General features: G+C 40.8%; 3 protein-coding genes and 1 long non-coding RNA gene across 15 annotated transcripts in view; 2 read left to right on the forward strand and 2 right to left on the reverse strand.

Moving 5' to 3' along the window:
• LOC148217079 (uncharacterized) overlaps positions 1-1035 on the reverse strand; it is a 73703-nt gene extending 72668 nt beyond the window's left edge. Inside the window, exon 1 of the long non-coding RNA XR_015796072.1 lies at positions 494-1035. This is a non-coding gene — a long non-coding RNA (uncharacterized LOC148217079). The remainder of the gene's footprint in view (positions 1-493) is intronic.
• Positions 1036-1181: 146 nt separating this feature from the next.
• HINT3 (histidine triad nucleotide binding protein 3) lies at positions 1182-10246 on the forward strand. Its single transcript, XM_007432727.3, has 5 exons — positions 1182-1455; positions 4636-4753; positions 5960-6029; positions 6844-6970; positions 9611-10246. Exons 1-5 carry the CDS (start codon positions 1300-1302, stop codon positions 9656-9658), a joined length of 519 nt encoding a protein of 172 aa, XP_007432789.1. The 5' UTR covers positions 1182-1299; the 3' UTR covers positions 9659-10246.
• A 561-nt stretch (positions 10247-10807) lies between these two features.
• LOC103056326 (actin-binding Rho-activating protein-like) lies at positions 10808-13653 on the reverse strand. Of its 2 annotated transcripts, XM_088140484.1 has the most exons (4): positions 13513-13644; positions 12954-13061; positions 12267-12417; positions 10808-11836 (listed from the first exon to the last, which is right to left on the reverse strand). In XM_088140484.1, exons 3-4 carry the CDS (start codon positions 12268-12270, stop codon positions 11331-11333), a joined length of 510 nt encoding a protein of 169 aa, XP_087996610.1. In that variant the 5' UTR covers positions 12271-12417; positions 12954-13061; positions 13513-13644; the 3' UTR covers positions 10808-11330. The 2 variants fall into 2 exon arrangements, with proteins under 2 accessions (XP_087996610.1, XP_007432787.1); XM_007432725.4 differs by lacking the exon at positions 12954-13061 and having other exon boundaries at positions 13513-13653.
• Positions 13654-13727: 74 nt separating this feature from the next.
• Positions 13728-20837, forward strand: part of TRMT11 (tRNA methyltransferase 11) — a 53545-nt gene continuing 46435 nt past the window's right edge. For 10 of the 11 annotated variants that reach the window (XR_015796061.1, XR_015796065.1, XR_015796063.1 and 7 more), the window contains exons 1-3: positions 13728-13848; positions 15804-15869; positions 18580-18653. Coding sequence is in view for 4 of the 11 variants with exons in the window: in XM_088140428.1 (XP_087996554.1) it covers positions 13774-13848; positions 15804-15869; positions 18580-18653 (215 nt within the window). In the remaining 7 variants the exon portion in view is untranslated. Of the gene's footprint in view, positions 13849-15803; positions 15870-16252; positions 16338-18579; positions 18654-20837 lie in introns of those variants that run through there. The other variant, XM_088140457.1, reaches the window with a different exon arrangement.

Consider the following 20837-nt stretch of genomic DNA (forward strand, 5'->3'; position numbering starts at 1 on the left):
GTGACTAGGTTACAGCAATTGATCAGCGAGGCTTCCTGCTGCTTGTGTGGCTTCCATCTGGCAGGACAAGTCTGGCACTGCTCCTGTGTGAGATTGCCAAGCTGTGTGTAGGTGAATGTGACTTGGGTTTGACATTGGGATGGATAGTAAGGTGGCCTTATCAACACAGGGTCTTTGTGTATGTAGCATATGAATTACATCAAGGTTAGTTTTAGTGGATCTGGAGATACACCTATGCACTGTTTAGGATCTTACAAGCTATAGCTATCTCTTTCCTTGACTGTCCTTGGTGTTCTAGGTGGCTGACTAAATCTTGGTCTGCCTGTTATAATGAGTGGTTGAGGGTGCTGACTGGCTGATAAATAAGCTAAGAACATGTCATGTATTTCCCAACATAAAGCCACTTCTCTCATGTCAAAGTCACCTGAATGTAGATATTTACCAATGATGATCAAGGCTAACATGGTCACATACCGAGACGCTCTATTCTTACCTCCTCAAAGCAAAAGTGGGAAAAGTCCATTTAAATCTTGGACTGGAGAGAATGCAAGCGGGAGGACGCAATAAAACTCGGATCGCAAGGTTACAGTATTCAGCTATTTCTGTAAATCGCAAATGAAGACAAGCGATTCCCGGAATTGCTTCTCCAGCTTTTTACTCTCCTCATATTGTTCGATACGTTTAAATAGATTAACCTCGCAAATCCGAATCCTGGAATGTTTACTAATCCAGGCATAAGCATTCGTGGATCAGAGCCCCTTGCATCAGCTGCGGGAAGCGTTAGCGCAATGAAAATAAAACGCCATGAGCGTCGTCACGGTGCTCCTCGAGGTGCTTGATCGCTTTTGCAGCGGCTGCACCGGGTAGCAAAATATAAATCGAGGCCAGGAAGTTGGCTGCAGAAGAATGGTGGACTGTTCCCGCCCATTTGAGAATGAAGATGAAATCCTGCACGCACCTTCCTTCCTCGCCGAACTCCAATGGACGTGGCAAGAAATTAGACTGGGGGGCTCTTTTTGAGTAGTTCCATTAAGTAAAGCGAGCCGCCCGAGTCTTTTCCCGAACCGAGCGAAGCGTGATTTTCGACCGCCGCCTGGCTACCTGATTCCCGGTCCAATCAAAGGCCGCCTCGAGGGGCCGCCTCTTTGCCTTCACTCCATAGGCTGGCGAGCTTAGCGCGATGAGGAAGGGCGGAGGCGGGGAGCTGGCTGGGCCGCTGACCGGCGGCGGGCGCTGCCGGGCCCTCCCCCTTCCTCGGCCGCTGACCGAGCGGGAGGTCTGCCCGAAATAAGGGCCCCGATGGCCGGCGAGCAAGGAGGGAGCTCGGGCTCGTCTCCCGCTGCGACGCCGATAGCTGGCGCGGCGGGGGAGGAGGACGGCGGCTACGACAGCAAGTGCATTTTCTGCCGAATCACTCACGGGGAGGAGACGGGCACTGAGCTGCTGCCCTGCGAGGTGAGGAGAACCAGCCCAGCCCTCCGAGGGGGCGGCACGAGGCCGCTTTGCCCGGCTGGAGCGAGGCGCATGACCCCAACCCGTATCTCTCCTCGGTGTTCACAGGACGAGTGGCTTTGGGGATCGGCTCCCTTTTGACTGCATGGTGCCGAAAGGTCACCTTGGGCTAAGGAGGGGCGCTGAGGGGGCGCTTAATGTCGCCGGCTCTCTTTGGAAGGCAAAACCCCACCCAGAAGGAGCAGCCGAATAGGGCATCCTGATCTCCCTCTTGCAACAGAGGCTGGAAAAAGGCAGGAGAGTGAGAGCCGCCCTCCCCCATTAGGAGACCGCTGGAAAACCCATCTCTTTGCAGTAGCCCCCCGGTGGAAAACTCCTCTCTTTGCAGGAGATAAGACAATGGGTGCCTCTGGCCTCGCCTCCTGGGCTGGATCCCGCGATGGGAAATTGGGCAGTCTTGAGCTTAGTTAAGCTGGAATTCGCTGCCTGCAGTTGTGGCATTGGCGGCTAGGTTGGATGGTTTTAAAAGGGACTAGGGAGGATCAGACTGTCAGTGGCCACTACACTCATGCCTGTTCGCTATTTCCTGATCCGTAGGCAGCATGCCTTGAATCCTAGTTGGCGAGAAACAGCAGCAGAAAGGGTCGGGTCGCTGCCTTCCAGCCGATGCATTTGTGAGCTTCCCAAATGGATCCTCCAGATTACTCTGGGACACAGGATATTAGACCAGACAGGCCAGTGGCCTGATTCAGTTGGGATCTTTCAGTGTTCTGCTTTGCCTGCCTGCCTGCTCTCTCTAGCTGGGTAGTGCAGCAGTTAGAGGGTTAGTCATAGAAAGCACACACACTTGCTCCAGAGGTAAACACTTTTTTGGGCAGAGGGGTACTTATTTGATAGTATGTCATATCAATGATCATTATCATAATGATCAATGATAATTATTTTGTGAGAGTACCAGTGACATATATAGGCATGGCCAGTCAAAAAACATTCATTTTCCAGAAGGTAAAACTCTTAAGGCTGCTCCCTGCTGCGAAGTTTCTCTCTACTATGACTTACCCCATTGTCTTTCTTTCCCCAGCAAGTGGGCAGATGTCCGAGCAAAGCATCTTGTAGGGGTGAGGCTTAGGGTTTCTAGAATAGAAGATAGTGGATGGTATTCTCTTCTCCAGTCAAGCTCAATTCCTGGTATCCTCATGGATGCTCATATTGTTTTATCTGCAACCCGTGGCCAGATCTGACCCATTTATGAACTTGATTTTTGCTGTTGTTGGCTTTTCCCATCACACTACATTTGGTCGTATTCTGTTTTGTTTTCAGAGAGTTATCCTGGTGATAGACAAAATTCTGAGCTTCTTTACATACTTTACTTTTTCAGTGTTTTTTTGGGTTGGAAAGAATAAAAAGTACTTCTATAGACAGTCAGGTAGAGCAGAGAGCATGACAGATTTTCAGATGTTACTTATAATTAGACCTGCCACATTCCTAGCAGCTACTTTTAAACTGAGATTTCATTGAACTCTTGTGGCTGATAAATCACCACTCTAATGCATGTGCAAATTTGACCCCTTTTAATGTCATCAGAGATTATTTTCTTAGTGAATGGAATTCTACAATGCAGACCTGTATATCCTACTCACTACATCATTCACCTGTGTTCAGTAAGGTTTATTCCCATATAAGAGTAAATAAGACTAGAGGAGTACCAGTTGGAGAGTTTCTAGAATACCACCATTTTTTAAAAAAATGCAACCATTTCATTTTTCTCTCCTTAGCATCTCTCCATAGAACAAAAATGAAAGGAGTGATGGAAAAACATTCATGTATTTAATTCTTTACTAAATTTATAATCTGCCTTTCCTCCAGGAGCTCATGACAATGTATATACCACTTCCTCTTCCAATGTCTTCCCACATGACTATCAAGTAAAGTAGGTTGAGCTGAGAAATTAACTAGCCCATTAATATTCATTCATCCTAGCTCAACAGACAGGTAAAAGAGGTAGAAGTCAAAATGATTGACAGAGTGAATTTAGGAGTGAATTTAGGAGGTTTATAAAGATGCTGTTGTTTGAATCCCAACAAAGTTTCACAAAGGAGCAGGATGATTACACAATAAAAGCCTAATTTGGAAGCACCCAGCATCTTTCAGTTTTCAACAGTAGCCCAGAACCAGTTGTGGATTTTACATTTCACCACCACAGTATATACATATGTGTATATATGTGTGTGTGTGTGTATATATATATATATATATATATATATATATATAGGGACAGAGACAGAGATTAATAGCATTGAATAATGTTAGTGCTTTTTATATTACAGTTTCACACAATATCTGGTATATGGTAGCTAATATCCTCAAAGAGGTGAAATTTAGGCATGAAAACATGATTCATTTGTGCTAACAAATTTCTGCTTCTGACTGTCTTGTCATTTCTTCCTGTTTTTTCACATCAGCTGACTTGCAACTTAGGAATGTGTTGTCCTCGTTTCCTTACATTTCTTAATGCAGCCATCTGTCAATCATTTTGACTTCTACCTCTTTTGCCTGTCTGTTGAGCTAGGGTGAATGAATATTAATGAACAAGTCAGACTTGCTGATGCTGTTGAAACATGTCATGATGCAGCTCAAAATATAAGCCTTTAATGGAGCTTTTGGTGCTCTCTGAACTCGTTTGCTTGCAGTCATCTCATTACCCAACTAGGTAAAATAATCAATTCCTTGCAAGGAGGAAATTACACCCCCACCAAAACTGGCAGGGCAAGCTACTGCATATAAACCGGCAGCAAACCCTGCACTCACTCGCACTGATGATGTTACCTAGTTGGGTAATTCAGTTCAACTCTAAGCTACAGATATTCTCTTCTGTTATAAGCCTTCAGATGTTGTCAGTTGTTGCTGTGCTGTTGATATACTTTAATCTAAAAAAATAGTTCTATCCAAATGGGAGTGCCAATGCTATGCTAAAACCCTAGCTGTCTGTTCACTTGAGAACCAATTTAAGGAAAAATATTTCATGAATATTGCAAATGGGAAAGTATATACTGGATCGACATCTGCATCTTCTCATGAGGAATGATATCTCCAGTAGCTGCCAACAAAGCTGTTTCTTTCATGGCTCGCGGTTTGTCAGTAGGGCAATTTCAATAACACATTCTTTTTCAAATATTCCATTAGCATGAAGATTTGGTATGCTTCCGAGATATCAGACCAGGAGCTCCTCATCATTATTTAGTGGTACCAAAGAACCACATTGGAAATTGCAAGACTCTTAAGAGTGAGCATATATCATTAGGTAAGTGGAGAGTTGCCTCTCTTAATATTGGCACAGAGAAAGGGCACAATCTATGTGGTAGCTAAGAATCAACACTGACTTGATGGTACATAACCAATCTAAAACTGATATTATTGGTTTAAAGCTCTGTACATTTATGAGTGGGTTAAGGGCAAGATTAGATACCAGTATCAGGAGAATTCAGAGTTGAATGTTTTCCCAAGTATTAACAATCGTCCCCTTATAATTGCTAACCAAGACACACACACACACCCAGTGGGTGGTGTGGTTGCAAGTATTTAATTTTTAGGGATTGAGGAGAACCCTTTTGGAGCTAGAGACACATTTGGACTGATGGGAGCATAAGGTAGCTTCACTCATAGAATTGCTGCAATGAGGAGCATGGCAAATCACAAAATATTCATTTATTAGGAGCTAAAATGATTCTTCTAAATATTCTCCACCGTATCAATAGGACTGTTGTGAGGCCCAAAAGCATCCATGTAAATAAGTATAGTGCTAAAGGCAAGTACTTTGCAGAATGCTATCTTTCTACTCAGTTTTTAAATTAAAAGACTCTCTGATAATATAAAGTCAGATGGGACAAAAAGCCTAGTTGACACCAGTGGAGTTTGTTGTGAGCCACCATATGTGCACCTCCTCTGTAGAGTCTGGCTGGGCTCACACACATTAGTAAATCACATCATGTTGAGTAGTATCTGGGTACACATAAGCTTTTTAAAGTATGGGGTCTTTTTTGTGGGTACCCACATTTAAGCATGCTTCCCACCCTTACCCCAAGGATATATTAATGTTGCCCCTGCATTTTTTCCACACCTAGTTAAAGATACACTTTCTTTCAAATTTTAACTTGCTTTTATTCTGCTTAATTGGATTTCAGGATTCTCTTATTTCTTTTCATAATAGATACGTATTTGCATGAATAGTTTTATTTAAACTTTTACAAACTTCTCAAGAATCCTTTTAATGAAGGTTGATTAATGTGTACTTGGGTACAAATACACATATAAACAAAATAATTTGCGACACGTTAAAAGCACAGATCCATTATTTTAGGTGTCCTCAGAATCTAAGGCGGGTTTATTTAAGAATAAATCTCAGGGAAGTTAAACAGGATTTAGAAATACAAATCTTTAGCACTGAGTTGCTGAACTTCAGAAATCTGATTTTCCTCCCTCTTCTTTTCTCTCTGATCCATTTTGACAGTGGAAAGAATGATGGCAGCTGGAAAAGCTATTCTTCAGCGGAGTAAGTGCACTGACTTGGATGATATAAGGTACATTTCCAGAAAGAAAGAAAAAATGTAATATAGCTCATTACTATGCTATTACATAAATAGCAAGGCTGTATGATTGCATTATAGGAACTACTATTGGAGCTCCATTGAATTTGGTATTAGGAGAGTACACAGACATGCCTCATGATAATCCAGTCTCCAGAAGGCAAATGTTTTACATCTTCAGATGCTTTCAAAGGCCTTGCTTGAAAGCATCATTGAAAACATTTTATAAGAAAAACTAGCACTAATTGAGTATCAGAAGTCAAGTGCACTAAGAAGCCAACTCCTTTACAGATTTGTGTTTAAGTATCTGCCAGGTAGCCATGGCAACTCATGAGGTACAAGAGAAGCAACTTACCTCATGATCCCCCTTCTGTATCCACTATGGAAACTAATGGAGGAGTTGGATAAAGGATGCTCTTTCTGCTTGCCAAAACAGATATGCATCATGGTGCCCTGACTGTTCTTGCTAAACTGTAAGTCTTGTCTTCACTGATCTTTGGTCAGCAAAAGCAAACACCAGCTTTCCTGTGCAAGTCCAAATGAAAAGAAATTGCAGCAAATATTACTATGAGTAATTTCTGTAAAGTGCTGTAGACTACAAAAAATTTGGAAAGAGCTAGTTTGTTGCATGGAACAGGGTAAATAATTTAGCCCTTGTGAAAAACATGAGTGACTGAATAGAATTTCCTAGTGAAGCTGTCAAGTGCTGCAAAGGTTCAGATCTTTATGGATCAGTGTGCCTCGATCATAGGATCCTGGACCCTTGTTTTATGCATCTGAATTGTTGCTGCCGCTTCTGTTTTTCCAGGATGGGCTTTCACTGGCCTCCATTCTGCTCTATATCTCACTTGCACCTTCATGTCCTGGCTCCAGCTAGTCAATTGGGATTCTTGTCCCGAATGATATACCGAATCAATTCCTACTGGTTTATCACAGTAAGTATTTCACTATTAATTTAATGACTTTTACTGCTGCTGTTAGAAAAAGCTGTCAAACCGTTTCATGATAAATCTGCGATCCCCCCCCCCCACACACACACACACTGTTCATTAATGGATACTTGAAGATAATGCTACATGAAATATTTCATTTACAGTTCTCACTGGAACTGAATTGTCATCCTTTATGAACCCAGTACACCTATGCTATTCCAGATTTGTGCTCCTGAAGAATATTGTAAATTTATCTTATTCTTGTACCTAATTACTAGGGTTGTGCATTGTTTTGAAGGGGAAAATGTATTTTGAAATGTGCAGTGTTCATGTAGCCTCTATCTTTAAAGCAGCCGTGTCTTTTCCTGAGATAATATGACTACTGTCCACAATTGCAGCCCGATTCTAGAAAAGAGCTGCTGACAAATGCAGCATATGCAGTAGGAAGCACCTTTCCCCCTTCAATTCCAAACACTGTAGAGCTCTGCTAATTATAATTCCATTTGACTTAGTACTTCCCATTGAATTACATCTAAAGTATCCCCATCAGTTTATCAATGGCTATTTGATAATTGCTTATATTTTACTAGCATATTTTTAACCACAGCGATTCAAAATTAAGTCCAGGTAACCACGGATAAAGTTGCAACCTACATTTAATCCACCATTTGTTTAGGTGTTTTTCTTTAACAAGACAGATGTACAGTATGTAAGAGATGCATGGCCTATGCATGCTGGCTCTGCCTCATTCCCCCCAGTTTTCTCATGTTAAGCAGCCAACTCTGAAAAAGGTTTATACAGTAAAATCTTAATTTAATGGAGCGTTTGGGGAGGGGATGTCTGCTAAATCTGAATTTATGTCATTTGCATCAATTTACAACATTTGTGTAATTAAGTATTTGATATAAATGGAGTCATTTGGAGAAAACTTTGATTTAACAGCCACTAATCCATTAAATGGGGGGGGGGGGTTGGAATCTGGCCAGAAAAAAATGGTCTGTTGCAGCCAAAGACCTTTAAATTGAGGATTTACTAAATTTGAGATTGAAATTACCCCCATCCTTCTTTCAGACCCTGTTGTTCATTGTAACTGAGGCAGTGCCAGAATACACCTGACTCTGTGAGGTTAAGCCAGTGTGCTCAATCTCATACCCTTAATTCATATTTAAATATCCTATTCCAGCCAAATATCTGTTAGAGTCCCAGCAGGAAATAAAGATATGAATTATTAACAAATGACTCAGATTTTACATAAAAAATAAATCTTAATTGGTTTGATGCAGCATACTAAAATGTAACCTAACAGACAGTAATGGAGAGCAATCTATTCGACTAACTTGGAGTGTATAAGGCTAAAATGGTAATTCGTATAGCAAAATGCTAAATTATTTTCTCTAAACTATTGTGATATTGCTGGAGGAATAAATCAGACACATGATAACTTAGCTTAGAAGAATTTGTTTAAAAACTGAAATAGTGAAAGGAAAATAAAGTCTCACTAGGCATGAATGTCAAGAAAAAAAATCAAGAGTTATTGCATCCAAAATAGCCCTTTTGCTTTAGAAAAGTTAAATTTTTCGAAATAAATAAGGTTCTCAAATGTAAAATTTAAAGCGAACAAAACACTGTCACAGCATATCAGCATTCCACAAAATGCAGTTCTAAAATGTACCAACATTGAACTTGATCAGCATTAGCTATCTGTGGTTCTTACTGAAGAAAGGTCATTCAGAAAAATAAATTACCCTAAAAATGTGAAGGAAGAAACATGTTCTTTTAAATCCATACGTGTTTCCATCAAACAAAAGAGCAAATTTCACTTGCAAAAAACTTTTGATTCAGTAGAAAATTTTCATCTGTGAATTAGGGAAAATGTGCCATTTCCCAATCCCACAAGTGCTCCTCTGTGTCTTTAAGAATCTTCTCTATATAGGATGACTTTCTAGAAGAGCACAGGAAATGATTCTAGCCAATGGAGAGGACAATGTAATCAGCTATCCTTTTGATAGTCAGGGCAGCAGAAATCAGCACTGAGTGCTTCCAGTAGCAGAACTAAATTCTGCTTTTAACCCTTTCATTTGTTTGGAGTCCACACTATTTCTCATCTACCCTAGAAATTGAAACAAGTTCCTAATTTCAATTAATTCTTGCAAGTTCTTTCAGAGAACATTTGGTGATAATGTGGTAAGTCTGTAACCTGATTTCCTTTAGCAAGATTAATAATGTAATACATGTGAATACATTCTCCAAAAATGGACTCTTGAAAAATACCAGGGTTGAATGTTTTTTAAAGGCAAAATTTGCAAGATCACCAACTCTTATGCTTTTGTCTGAAATTCCAAGAGATTCAGCAATCTCATAAGGATCCCATGACTAGGGAAGAGAAGCAGCAAGGCCTGAAAAGGGTTGGTGGCCCCTGCCCTAAAATGTCTGCTTGTACATGAATGTTCCTTCATCCATTGTGTAGGAATCTGGATTAAGCCCAGTGAATTCTGCTTAATTATATGAATTAGTCCATTCCTGGTTGCCCCAATGGATTTTCTGTTTTGTAAATGTGTTTTGGAACAATCTTATGGCCTTCAAAATGATACAGTATAATTTCTGGAAGGTACTAATAAGCCATGTGCATTTCCTCTTAAACAGGCTGAGCAGCTGATGGAACGGCTGAGGGCTGAAAGCACTACAAGTTGAGAGAAGCCTGCTCTAAAATGTACCATTTTTCTGACCTTTGAGCACTGATTAGAGGGTTGGATGTAGTTGATAACATGCTAGACTTTTTAAAATAACTACTTTGCTGCTATATAGTGTTTGAACTAGTTGTTAGCAAACACTGTACATTAAATTTCTCAGGCAAATATCTGAACGCAACAACGTATAAGATCACAAGCACCTATCTGTTCCAATGCAAATAACCCCTGAAACTTATGAGAGATGCCACTGAAATTTAATAACTGTATATGACTTTGACTGTTTTTGTCTTAATGCAAGGTTTGTGCCTATACAATACATTCCCAATCTTTTTAGTATTGTCTTGGTGCTATATTGTATCACTCAAGTGTACATGATTACAGGCACAGAGTGGCTAACAAGCCATTGTCCAGAGTATGACATATCTGTACTTTCAGTGTGAGACATTGAACTAGAGTAAGAGTGTGTGCTTGAATGTGAACAGTTTTAAATAATCTTCGGTATCTAAATGCATGTATTAAAGTAGTTAGGGAGTAACAGAACAGTTTAAAATAATGCAATAGTTTTTTTTGACGTAGGGTCTAGCATAAAATATCAAATTACCCAATATGGGTCTTGGATTAAAATTTATAGTTTAATCATCAAGGAGGAGGAAATCGTAGATTCTGTCCAACTTGGCATGAAATGACTTTCACAACCTTACTTTTTAAATTATATATGCAGGCATTCACACAGTTCTCTTACAGCAAAATGATTTCAAGCAAGCACTTACTGACATTGTGTTTTAGCATGCAGTAGACTAGTGCTCAGAGTATGCCAAAAGAAACCCATGTTCTATTCTTAATTTTAAACCTGAATTCTAGTTATTCAAAATTTAGCATGTATTTATTTTAATATGACTTCTATCTGCTTGTAAAAGTTATTGAAAAAAGACTCATTCCATTTAGCATTAAGGGTATGGGAAAACCTGTCTTTTAATCATGTTCAAATGTTAATGTGTTCAAATATAAAGAGACTGCTGATAATTTATGTGATGGAACTGTGAAACATACTATAGGTTAATAGTGTTATGAAAAGGAAACCTTTAATAAAATTGTTACCCATAGACCTCTTGAATATTCTTGGATACAGCTGCATTTGAGAATATTGACTCCATAAATTACTAGATTTTTTTCAGCATCTGAGGGAAGCTTGCCATTTCATCAAACACCAGGGTCATAGTCAAATATATAATCTGAATGCTAGTATACCACTAAGATGAAGGCTTTTCCTCAGCATATAAGTTTGAAGGTACCAGCTCTTAAATATGGAATTTGTAATGTAGTGGAAAGTATTATTACTAATTTCAGACAAGTCTTAATTACCCTTTTACACATCTGCAATAGATTATCACTTCCAACTTTTTAATTAGCATTTACAATTTGAATACCATGTCTCATGAAATGTATTCACTTGTTTCTACTATATATGTTTCTGGTTTATATGTTCACTGAAGTCCTTTAATAAGTACATATTACTTGCTGCACAGGCATAAATTAATGATCAAGTCTTTTAAAACTTATTTTCAGTTTATGACAATTGCTTCATTATGTCCTAAGCCAAGCAACCATCTTGATGTTTTAAGGGCTTTAATACACTTCTGAATTAATCATGCAATCGTTGAATAATCTTTATCTTATTCAAGCAAAGTGATAACTACATTATCATCTTTTCCTTGCCAAAGCATTTCGCCTTCAAAGTCAACCAGACCATGCTTCCTTGCTCTTAAGAGGACACCCACTACTTTATTGGATATAGTCACATACCTATCAAAGAGGCATTTAAATGTTATTCTCACTTGCCCATCTTGCCCTCTCTTTCCAATGCTACGTATAACCAAGCATAGTTCTTCCACTTCTTTGCCTATGTGTGCATGTGCATGTTTTCCTCTCTGCTCAGTTTTGGAGCCTTCAGGTGGTCTCCCATAAGTGGGATCCCCTCTCTCAGTGCGTACGGTTACTGGGTTGTCACTGCTGAATGGGTTTCGTTGCTGATAGTCAACATGATCCTTGGACCAGCTCTGCCAACTTCTTGCAAGTTCTCCAACAGCACCATGACAACTTCTTGCTGCTTTGGTATTCTGTGTTTTGCTTTCCTCCATGCCATAAACAGGTTTGGTGGCATATAAGGAAGAGGAGGGGTCTGGATTTGAAAATGTGAAGAGAAAAATAATTATAATAGAAACCACCAAAACTATATTGCACGATATTCTGTGAAAATAAAACTGAAGTTAATCTTTTAGGAGCTCTAACAAATTTTACTAATGTGAAATCTAAGGAATCACAGAAAATTTCTGAACACAAAGAACAAGTATGCCAGGTTACGCAGAGTGTTCCATCAGTCTGATTTCTTTCATAAATTTCATCATACGTTTTTATGAAGTGAGAAAGACAACTAACCAACTTGTTATAGTTAGATGGGATGATTTACATTAAAAAATAAACTCTGCCTGGTTTCCTTCACCAATGAAACTCCCACCCCACAAAAGCTTGTACCATAATCTGAAATGAATAGAACTTGCTCTAGTGTACAAAGGGATCCTGCTTTTCAGGTGTAAAGTCAAATCACCTACCCATTGAGCTTGGCTCCTGGTGACTTCATAGACATGTCCATGTAGACAGGTAGCTATTTATTTGTTTGTTATATTTTCTTCCATTTTGTTCAGAGGCTCAAGGCAGCATCCTTCCACTTTTCCCCACAACAAAGCTATGAGATACGTTGGGCTGAGAGAGAGTGGCTGAGGTTAGACTTGAACCTGTGACTTTCCACTCCTAGCCCAACACATTAACCACCATGTGTCCACGTCGCGTTTTTTGCCTTTCCAGTCTAGGATTTTTTTTGAGGGGGGGGGTGTCCCATCCGAATCCACTGCTGTGTAGGTTTTTGAGACTGACCAAGGCTGGCTGGATGTTGCCGGACTCTTGTGGTGGACGATGAGCCACATCAGTTCATTTTAAAGAGGATTTAAAACAACATCTAGCTTCGTCCTTGTGACTCCCTCTCTAGCCTTTTCGCATGTCAGGCGCAACCCAAATAAGTAAAAAACAGCTAAGCCCTACATTGTAAAATCAGTTCTATAGAAGTGACATTATACACGCTAGAGATAAATGAGTGCAGGACGGCCTCAATTTTCTGAAGTACGTTTACTGTTTCTATTTATTTCCGCACACAACACATACATGCATCGCCGTGCCTTGAGCAAGGTGTTCTAGGCATAGCTAATACCACCAGAATGAAGTCTGCGCTTCCTCGTACTTACTTCACGCGCTGCGGAATTCCTCTGCAAGAAAGACGTCAACCCTTGCCTTTGAAGCGCGGCAGCATTTGGCCTTTAGCGGCTTTCAACGCTAAAAACGTCCTGCTTGGACTGAAAATAGTTGGCCAATCAGAGGAGCCCTCCCAATAATCCTCGCTGAAGGGTGGCGCTCTCCTCGCACGGCCGGACGCTTTCTTAAGGTGGAGCGACCGTTCAAAGTTTTATTTATGGTTTCCGGTTACTTTCATACAAAAGCAAGTGATTTCTTGAATCCAGACTACGTGCTCGGAGGCTGACCGCCGGCGACTCTAAGTCTGTTTAGCGGATCCCGTTTTGCCATGAACCGATTCACCCACCCCGAGGCACAAATTCAACGAGCTGCAAGGAACCACCGAGCTGTCTGCTTCTCAGCCAGCTGCAGCTCTCTGTTAACAACAAATGTTGCAATGAAAGCCCGCAAAGAACGTTATAAACCTCACTGGGCTCAACTCTCCCTGCCGGCGATTATTTCTTTACTCGTCCTAAAGCCGAATCTATTGAAATATTACAAATTATTACCAACCAAAAAAAAGTTGCACGGCAGTAGGGTCCGTAAGGATGTAGTAGTTATCCTCATCGTCTTCGCCTTTGCTGAGATAGTAGCCACCACCTTCTCCCTTGCCAGCTATTAATATCAGTAACAATAATAACAACCCCCTTCTCCCAAGCCCCGGCACTTCTCTCTTCGTCCTTCGGGCCCTGTTTCCTCCTTTCCCAGCACTAGCCCCGCCCCTCCTGCTCCACGCGCGCGCGTACGGGCGCCTGTAGACCGCGAGCCGGGGCTATGGCGTTGTCGAAAACGGGCTACAGGCAGTACTTGCTGCTGCTCGCGCAGCAGAACGTAGAATTCCGGCTGCCGGTGAGTCCTAGGCGCGGAGCGCGCGCGGCCTTCGCCACTTGGAAGTTCCCAGGGGCTGAGCGCGCGCGGCCCGTGTTTGCGGCTGCGGAACAGTAGTAACTGCGCATTCGTTCAGCGCCGTATTAATTTCTTTGCTTATCCCGGCGCGGCACTGCAGAAGGGCGTCGGAAGTCCTCTAACCTTGGGTTTTTGCAGACGAATAAAATGGGTCCTTTAGGCCTTTGTTCATCCTACATGACGACACGCCAGGCAGCGGGTGCTTTGTGTGCTGATAGGTTTCATACTAGGAGCCATGGAGCATTTCCCCAAGCTGCAAAAATAAATTCAAAGAACAGCGCCTGAGGGAGGGTGGTGGAGGGGAGATTTTCATAAGAATCTGTTTGTTCAAGTTATACTTGTGTAGTGTATGACATTTGAGCATAGCTTCAGAATATTAAGTGATGATGATAATGATGTGCCATCAAGTCGTTGTAATCCAGTGTTGTCCAAACTTGGCCACTTTAAGATGAGTGGACTTCAACTCCCAGAATTCCCCATGCTGGCTGGGGAATTCTGGGAGTTGAAGTCCACTCAAAGTGGCCAAGTTTGGACGACACTCTCGTAATCTCTTAGCAACCACATAGATTTTCTCCATGGCGATCTGTCCCTAACCTGGTCTTTCAGATCTTATTAAGTGAGGTGCCTGTATGATAACATATCAACACAGAAGTTGATTGCAGTACAAGTTTATAGCAGGAGAGAAAGGGTTGGATAGAATTTAAGGAACCTCAAATCTTGGACGTACACTTGACAGCTTCTTTATGCAGATTTCTACTGAAGATCCTCCAACCCACTAACAAGACTACAAGCACTTTCCTTGGCACCCATCCAATTCACTGTTCTGTCTGATGTTAAGTAAGGGCTAATCCACACTTCCTGCTTGCCCCTGTGTGAGGTTGGACCATCTACATATTGGGAGGCGTGAATGGATGAGGGTGCGTGGATACAACTTGTTGGGAAGGCAGCCTACCCCAATTTTTCTTGCTCTGCATCAACAGTGTATTTCTCCCTCAGCAGCACATGCAGGGCATTCTGCTCCATCTGCTGCACTTCATTCTCTCTCCCTCAAATGCTTCTCTTCCAATTCTGTAGCATGTGCTCCACCCCCCCACCCCCATTTCTTTGATCTTGTGTCAGGTTCAGTACAGGAAACCTGAAATACAGCCTTGCCTTCTCTTCTTTTTGCTGGGTGAAATTGATAAGAGTCTTGCCAAATTACCTCTACTAACCCAAGTGTTGTAATTCTGTTGTTTTCACCAGTCCTCAAAAGTCATACTCACAGAAGGGAAAGCAATTGGCTATTTTGCCTCTTTGTGTTTGTAAATCCCTGGGGGTAACACGTAAATGTATTGAAGGGTTTTCTTTATTCCTGTCCTTCCAATGCAGGGAAGTAATATTTGGCTGTACCCACTCTGGGATGTGGCGGCGGGAAGAGGAGGGGGCTATGGCAGCAACTAGCATGCTGTGTTGTCCAGTATGACTTATAGAGTGAAAGCGTATTCAGGCTTTGGATTATTCACCACTGATTTTTTTTTTTTTTTGTGCCTTCGCATCAATTTTTGACTCCTCGTGACTGCTTGGACTAGTCCCTGCAGTTTTCTTGGTAAGATTTCAGAAGTGGTTTGCCATTGCCTGCTTCCTGGGGCTGAGAGAGAGGGACTGGCCCATGGTTACCCAGCTTGCTTTGTGCCTAAGACAGGACTAGAACTCACGATCTCCCAGCTTCTAGCCTGATGTCTTTAACCAGTACACCAAACTGGCTCTCTTGAAGTCACATTTAAAGAAGTCAGCCATAAATTGTAATTTTTTTTTAAAGGATCAACAGTAATAATGCAATAATGGAGCTAGCTAACATTTTGGGATGTTGTTAAAATGTTGTTTCCCAAAATGATTTATCTTATCATATTTTCTTCTAGGAAATAAAGTCTTTGCTCTCCCTCTGTGATGGAAGGTTCAGCAGTTCACAGGAACTGAGATTAAAGGTAAGAATTAGATACAGGATGAAACGTGTTTTTATTGTTTTGTGAAATGTGTATTTTACAGCCAAGCTTTAATCTTAATCATGATAAAAGTCTTAAAGTATATTCAGACCATGAACGAATATTATTCTAATTACATTGATACAATGTTTTATTTGCATAAAATCATTTGGAAAGTGTAATGTGGGAACAAACGTGGTTCCATGAAAAATGTTGACAATTGTTCAGTGCCATGAAAAAGCAGGTTAGGTCCATAAAAAGGTGTGCACTTGGATTGGGCCCTTTTTTGGATCCAAGATTTTTCTGGCCGCATGTCTGAACTTTGAGAATTGATACCTCACCCGTAAGTGACAGAGTTGGGTGACAGAATGTCCCTTATCCTTGGCAGCTGGCCCTGTCCTGGCAGTCCCGTGAGTAACCCTGGAAGTCTGGAGGACATCATCTTCCCTTGAGACTTCCTTTGAGGAGCAGGTAGGCCAAGAAAGGCAGCTACAGAGAGTAGTATTGCCTTGCCAGTGAACCATGCTTCTATCAGAGGCTGGAACAATCTAGGAACATAAAAGTCCTGAATTCCAGAATTCTATAATTGCTGCGCAGAATATGTAGATAGATTCATTCCCTGGAATGAAAATGAGCCAGTTGCTCTTTTATTCTGGCATTTATGCGACCAACTCCTGCAAAATACCTTGTTCCTCTGTGCCTCTATTGGAGGGAGCAATCTGTTGCCTGCATTTTCCAGCCTGCATTTTGCTGGGTCCTGGGGCACCCATAAGTGGGTGAGGTAAAATGTGGGCCTCTTTTTCTTTCCAGTTTTTGATGGAATTTCAGGGGCCACCAGTTTCATATCTGGCCCAATTTTGGGTGGGTTGGAAAATGTTAAGGCCTTAAGTACTTCACTAAAATATTTTATGAATTGACTTCCAGCTCTCTATTGGCTAAAACAAAAGGGGGGGGGAAGCAAACAAGAAAAAAGCATTGTTTCCAATGTGCGCCGGAAGTATATTTTGCTGTAGTTCATCTTCCTAACACATTTTTCAACATGTCCCCAAACTCTCCCTTGTTTCCTCTAATTTGTATCTTGACAACTCCTGCTTATATATCTTGCTGTGAGATTTAAGTAGAATTTTCCAATAAAACATAGCGCGTCTTCTGCTCTGCTTTGGTTATCAATTAATTTCTCCCTATGGAGAGTTGAAATTCTCCTCCTGGGCCTTGCTGTCCTTAGCAGCATCAGTTCAGGCCTGATATGACAGAGTTAGTAATTAAAGGAAGAGTGCCAAATAGATATTGTGATCAGCAAGATTTAAAACCTACTGTGGCAAAAGCTAGAAATAGTGTAATCTGTCCCCTTCTTCACAAACAGAAGGTATAGTTGAATGTGTAGCATCATCTGCTTTGTCTTTCTCTTCTCACATTCAACTGCTTCTGCCCCATTTGGGTCAGTGGGAGACAGTGAGGAAAACATGAATGAAAACACAAGAGGAGAAGTTAGGTAGGTGGCATAAGTGCAGCCATTAGGAAGGGAGAGGGATAAAATTGATAGGTTAAAATGGCAGCCTGTCACTTTGGTTGTGAAGGTGCATGCACAGAACTGCATCTCTCTCGTGGAGCCCATTCACTTCCAAGGCTCTGCTCTTTGAATGCTTATGTTTGCATGTAGTTGCAAACTTTTTAGTTGTGCATTCATGAATAAAGTTCAGTATGCTTTGTGATTCTAATAACATCCAGTGCCTCACAGCATGCATAATGTAACGGTAAAAAATGTAGGAGAAGTTTGAAAGGCCCTGTATGCTTTATCATATTGCATTCATAATGGGAGCAGATAGAAGTTTAGTTCCTCAATCTCAGGAACTACAGGAGTATTTTTGTTGTTGTTGTTGTAGGTTGCTGACCACTGATACAACTGAGCAGGAATACAGGCTTTAAACATTAAAAAAAAGTGGTGTTGTTATTCACAGCTGTGTAGCTTTGTTGATGCATGCTGAAAATTAGCATGAACAGTCTGATCAACTGCCCCTGTTGTCAAAAGAGGGAAGATAAAGGATAATCACAGATTTTCATGCCCCACTGTAGAAATGAAAATGGGGAAAATGTTGTAGAATGGATTATCTAGCTTTAACGAAATCTTTAAATCACCTATCTCATATAGACTCTGCTTGGCCCATCCAAGGACACAGAGAATGCCTGCTGAAGGTCCCAGCCTATTGCGATGTGCAGCAGGAGGCAGCCCAAACACACAGTTTATCCCCCTCCCCCCCCCTCCATGCTCAGGCATGGGTAGCTTCCACTCTCTTGGCCTTCTGGAAGCTCATTAAAACTTGGTTGTTTCAGAAGGCCTTTGAGGCTTGAATGCTCTAGAGTCCCTGCTGTCAGGATTATTATATTAATTATAATAATTAGTATAATTATATGTTGCATTTCTGTTGCTATTATTGCACTGGCTGTGGCTGCTCCTTTGCAATACCACTTATAGTAGTTTTGATGGAAGCAGTTTATAAATGCTAAGACAGACAAGAAAGAAAGAAAGAAAGAAAGAGAGAGAGAGAGAGAGAGAGAGAGAGAGAAAGAAAGAAAGAAAGAAAGAAAGAAAGAAAGAAAGAAAGAAAGAAAGAAAGAAAGAAAGAAAGAAAGAAAGTTGTAGCTGCCTAAATAATGAAGTCATTGATTGCAATGCCTATTCCTTGGAATAACTGTTTTGTTTTCCTGACTTCAGAGCCCGTTTTGGATTCTTGACTTGCCTTCCGAAGAGATAGCTAGAGGACTAATGAAACGAACCGTATGTGCAAAGTAAGGATTGATGTTTGTTAAAAAAGAAAAATAACAATGAGAGAGAGAGAGAGACCCTGCTTCCCTTTTGCATTAAGGTTCCCTTTAAGTTTTCTCATCCCTTTTCTCCAGCACAGGAACAAATCTCTTTTTCTTTTTTCTGCCAGCGCTAGTAGAGCTTTGACTAGCTTATGAGTTCCAGTGTTGGACTGTCCTGCTTGATTTAGTTGCCCTGTCTAGGATGCTGTTTCAACTGTGTCAAAAGAGGCAAAATATCCATCTGTTATTGTTCCTATGCATGAGGCTAAGTGACTTCAGGTTTGTTTTCTGCTGGTATGATGTGAGATAATCTGTGCAAGGAATTTTTGTCTCACATGCTTTAATTGTATCCCTTTGTACAAATACCACTAAATGACTTGAAGTTGTACAGAAATAATGTTGGAAATTTTATTCATGTCTGCTGCAAAGCCACTTGAAGTAAATATATAATCCTCCTTATATGCAGCTTTGTAGACTTTAGAAATGCCTTTGATTCAGTCTCTGGAGATATTAAATTTTGACAAAAGTTTGCTACCACTTGTTAATAAGTTGTCTACTAACACCAGCTTGAGAATCAGATTGAGATAATCTCTTAACTTATACAGAGAGGTGCCAAATGGGCACACTTACTTTTCAACTTCTCTATTAACCCCATCACTTAAGACTTCAGATATGGTGCTACAGCTTCTGCCTCATTTGATGCAGCAAATTGCCCCAATCCTTTTGTATGCCAGTGATGCAGTGTTTCTGTCCTTTATTCAAACTAGCCTTAGGAGGGCCTTGAGGACTCTTGCAGAGTGTTGCAGAGATGGGCATCTGCAAATAAATTATTAAATAACAACCCTATGGATTTAAGATGCATAAGTGGTCTACTGATGGTCATAAGATAAAAGATGCTTCAAGTATCTCAGAATGGTATTTCACTCTTCTTGGGGTATAAAAGCCCAAACAGAACATGCAGTGCTGTTAACTTAAAGGAGCTCAGTGACTATTCAGACACATCAGTCGATCCATCGATAGATAGGTATGTGTGAAAAGTCACTGAGCTCCTTTAAGCTACCAGTATATATGTGTGTGTGTGTGTGTGTTTTGCACACAAGGGGATGGGTTAATACTTGCTGCCATTAAATTTTTTCAGTCATAGGCACAGGTTTTATATGGTGCACAACTTGCCCTTTAGTCCAATTCTAGGTTCTTTGGGTACAGACTAGGTTCCTTTGAACAAGGTTATAGTTATCTAAATGAGTTCCAAATGCAGCCTTACAACATTTGTAGAAACCAGAGCTTGGCTAGTAATTGCCAGCTCTTGGCTGAAGAATGAATTCTTCCCTGCAGATTTAGTTAAATGTGTGTTCCTTGATAACATTCAGCCTAGGTGGATGCAAGCTATAGCTCTAAAGCTTTGCTCCTTCTCTTTTTCCACTGAATTTCTACTTTCTCTGGGTTATGAGCAAACCAGAGTGGCACCAAGGCAGCAAATTCTTATCAACAAGAATTAGGCTCACAAACCAAGAAAATTAGAGAGCTGTTTACATGCTTCCAAGGAGAGCTTGCTAGCTCTTTTCTCTTCCTGACATCTCTAACACAGGATAACATTTTGAAAAATAAGATTCAGTGTGGTCCTATTGACAGTATCATTGGATAGATTTTGAAATAGCCCCTGTAAAAAACATGTTTGCCCCTGTGGACAGGAATGATAGAAAACAATGGCCATTTGTTATGGGTTTTTAATACTGTAGAGATTTGGCACACCAAGTGCATTATATCCTTCCTGTTGCATTTTACTAGTCAATCAGAGCAATTTTATGTTTCACTCCTGCTGTCCAGGAAAAACAACACCAGTATATCTAACATGATAATGCTTAGCGTCTAGCGTGAGATAACATCTAGCCCACTACCTTTGTGTTCTTTTAGATTGTCAGCTGATCTCAACTTTAACTTTATTTTGCCCATCTTGGCACAATTTTAAACAGTGAATGTCTATATGTGCATGTAAGGTATATATGTGCATGGATCCATATATTGTAATGTGAATTATTACAAGAATATATATGTGTGTGTGTATGTATGTGTGTGTGTGTGTGTGTGTATATTCTTGTAATAATTCAGTGCTTTTATATGATTGCATAAAATTATAAAACATCCTACTTGACAGGCCTTTGGTTG

This window comes from Python bivittatus, unplaced genomic scaffold, assembly GCF_059951505.1.
Source record: "Python bivittatus isolate LINGU-HERP-01145 unplaced genomic scaffold, Pbiv_v1 ctg000020_np1212, whole genome shotgun sequence".
Taxonomy (NCBI): Eukaryota; Metazoa; Chordata; class Lepidosauria; order Squamata; family Pythonidae; genus Python; species Python bivittatus.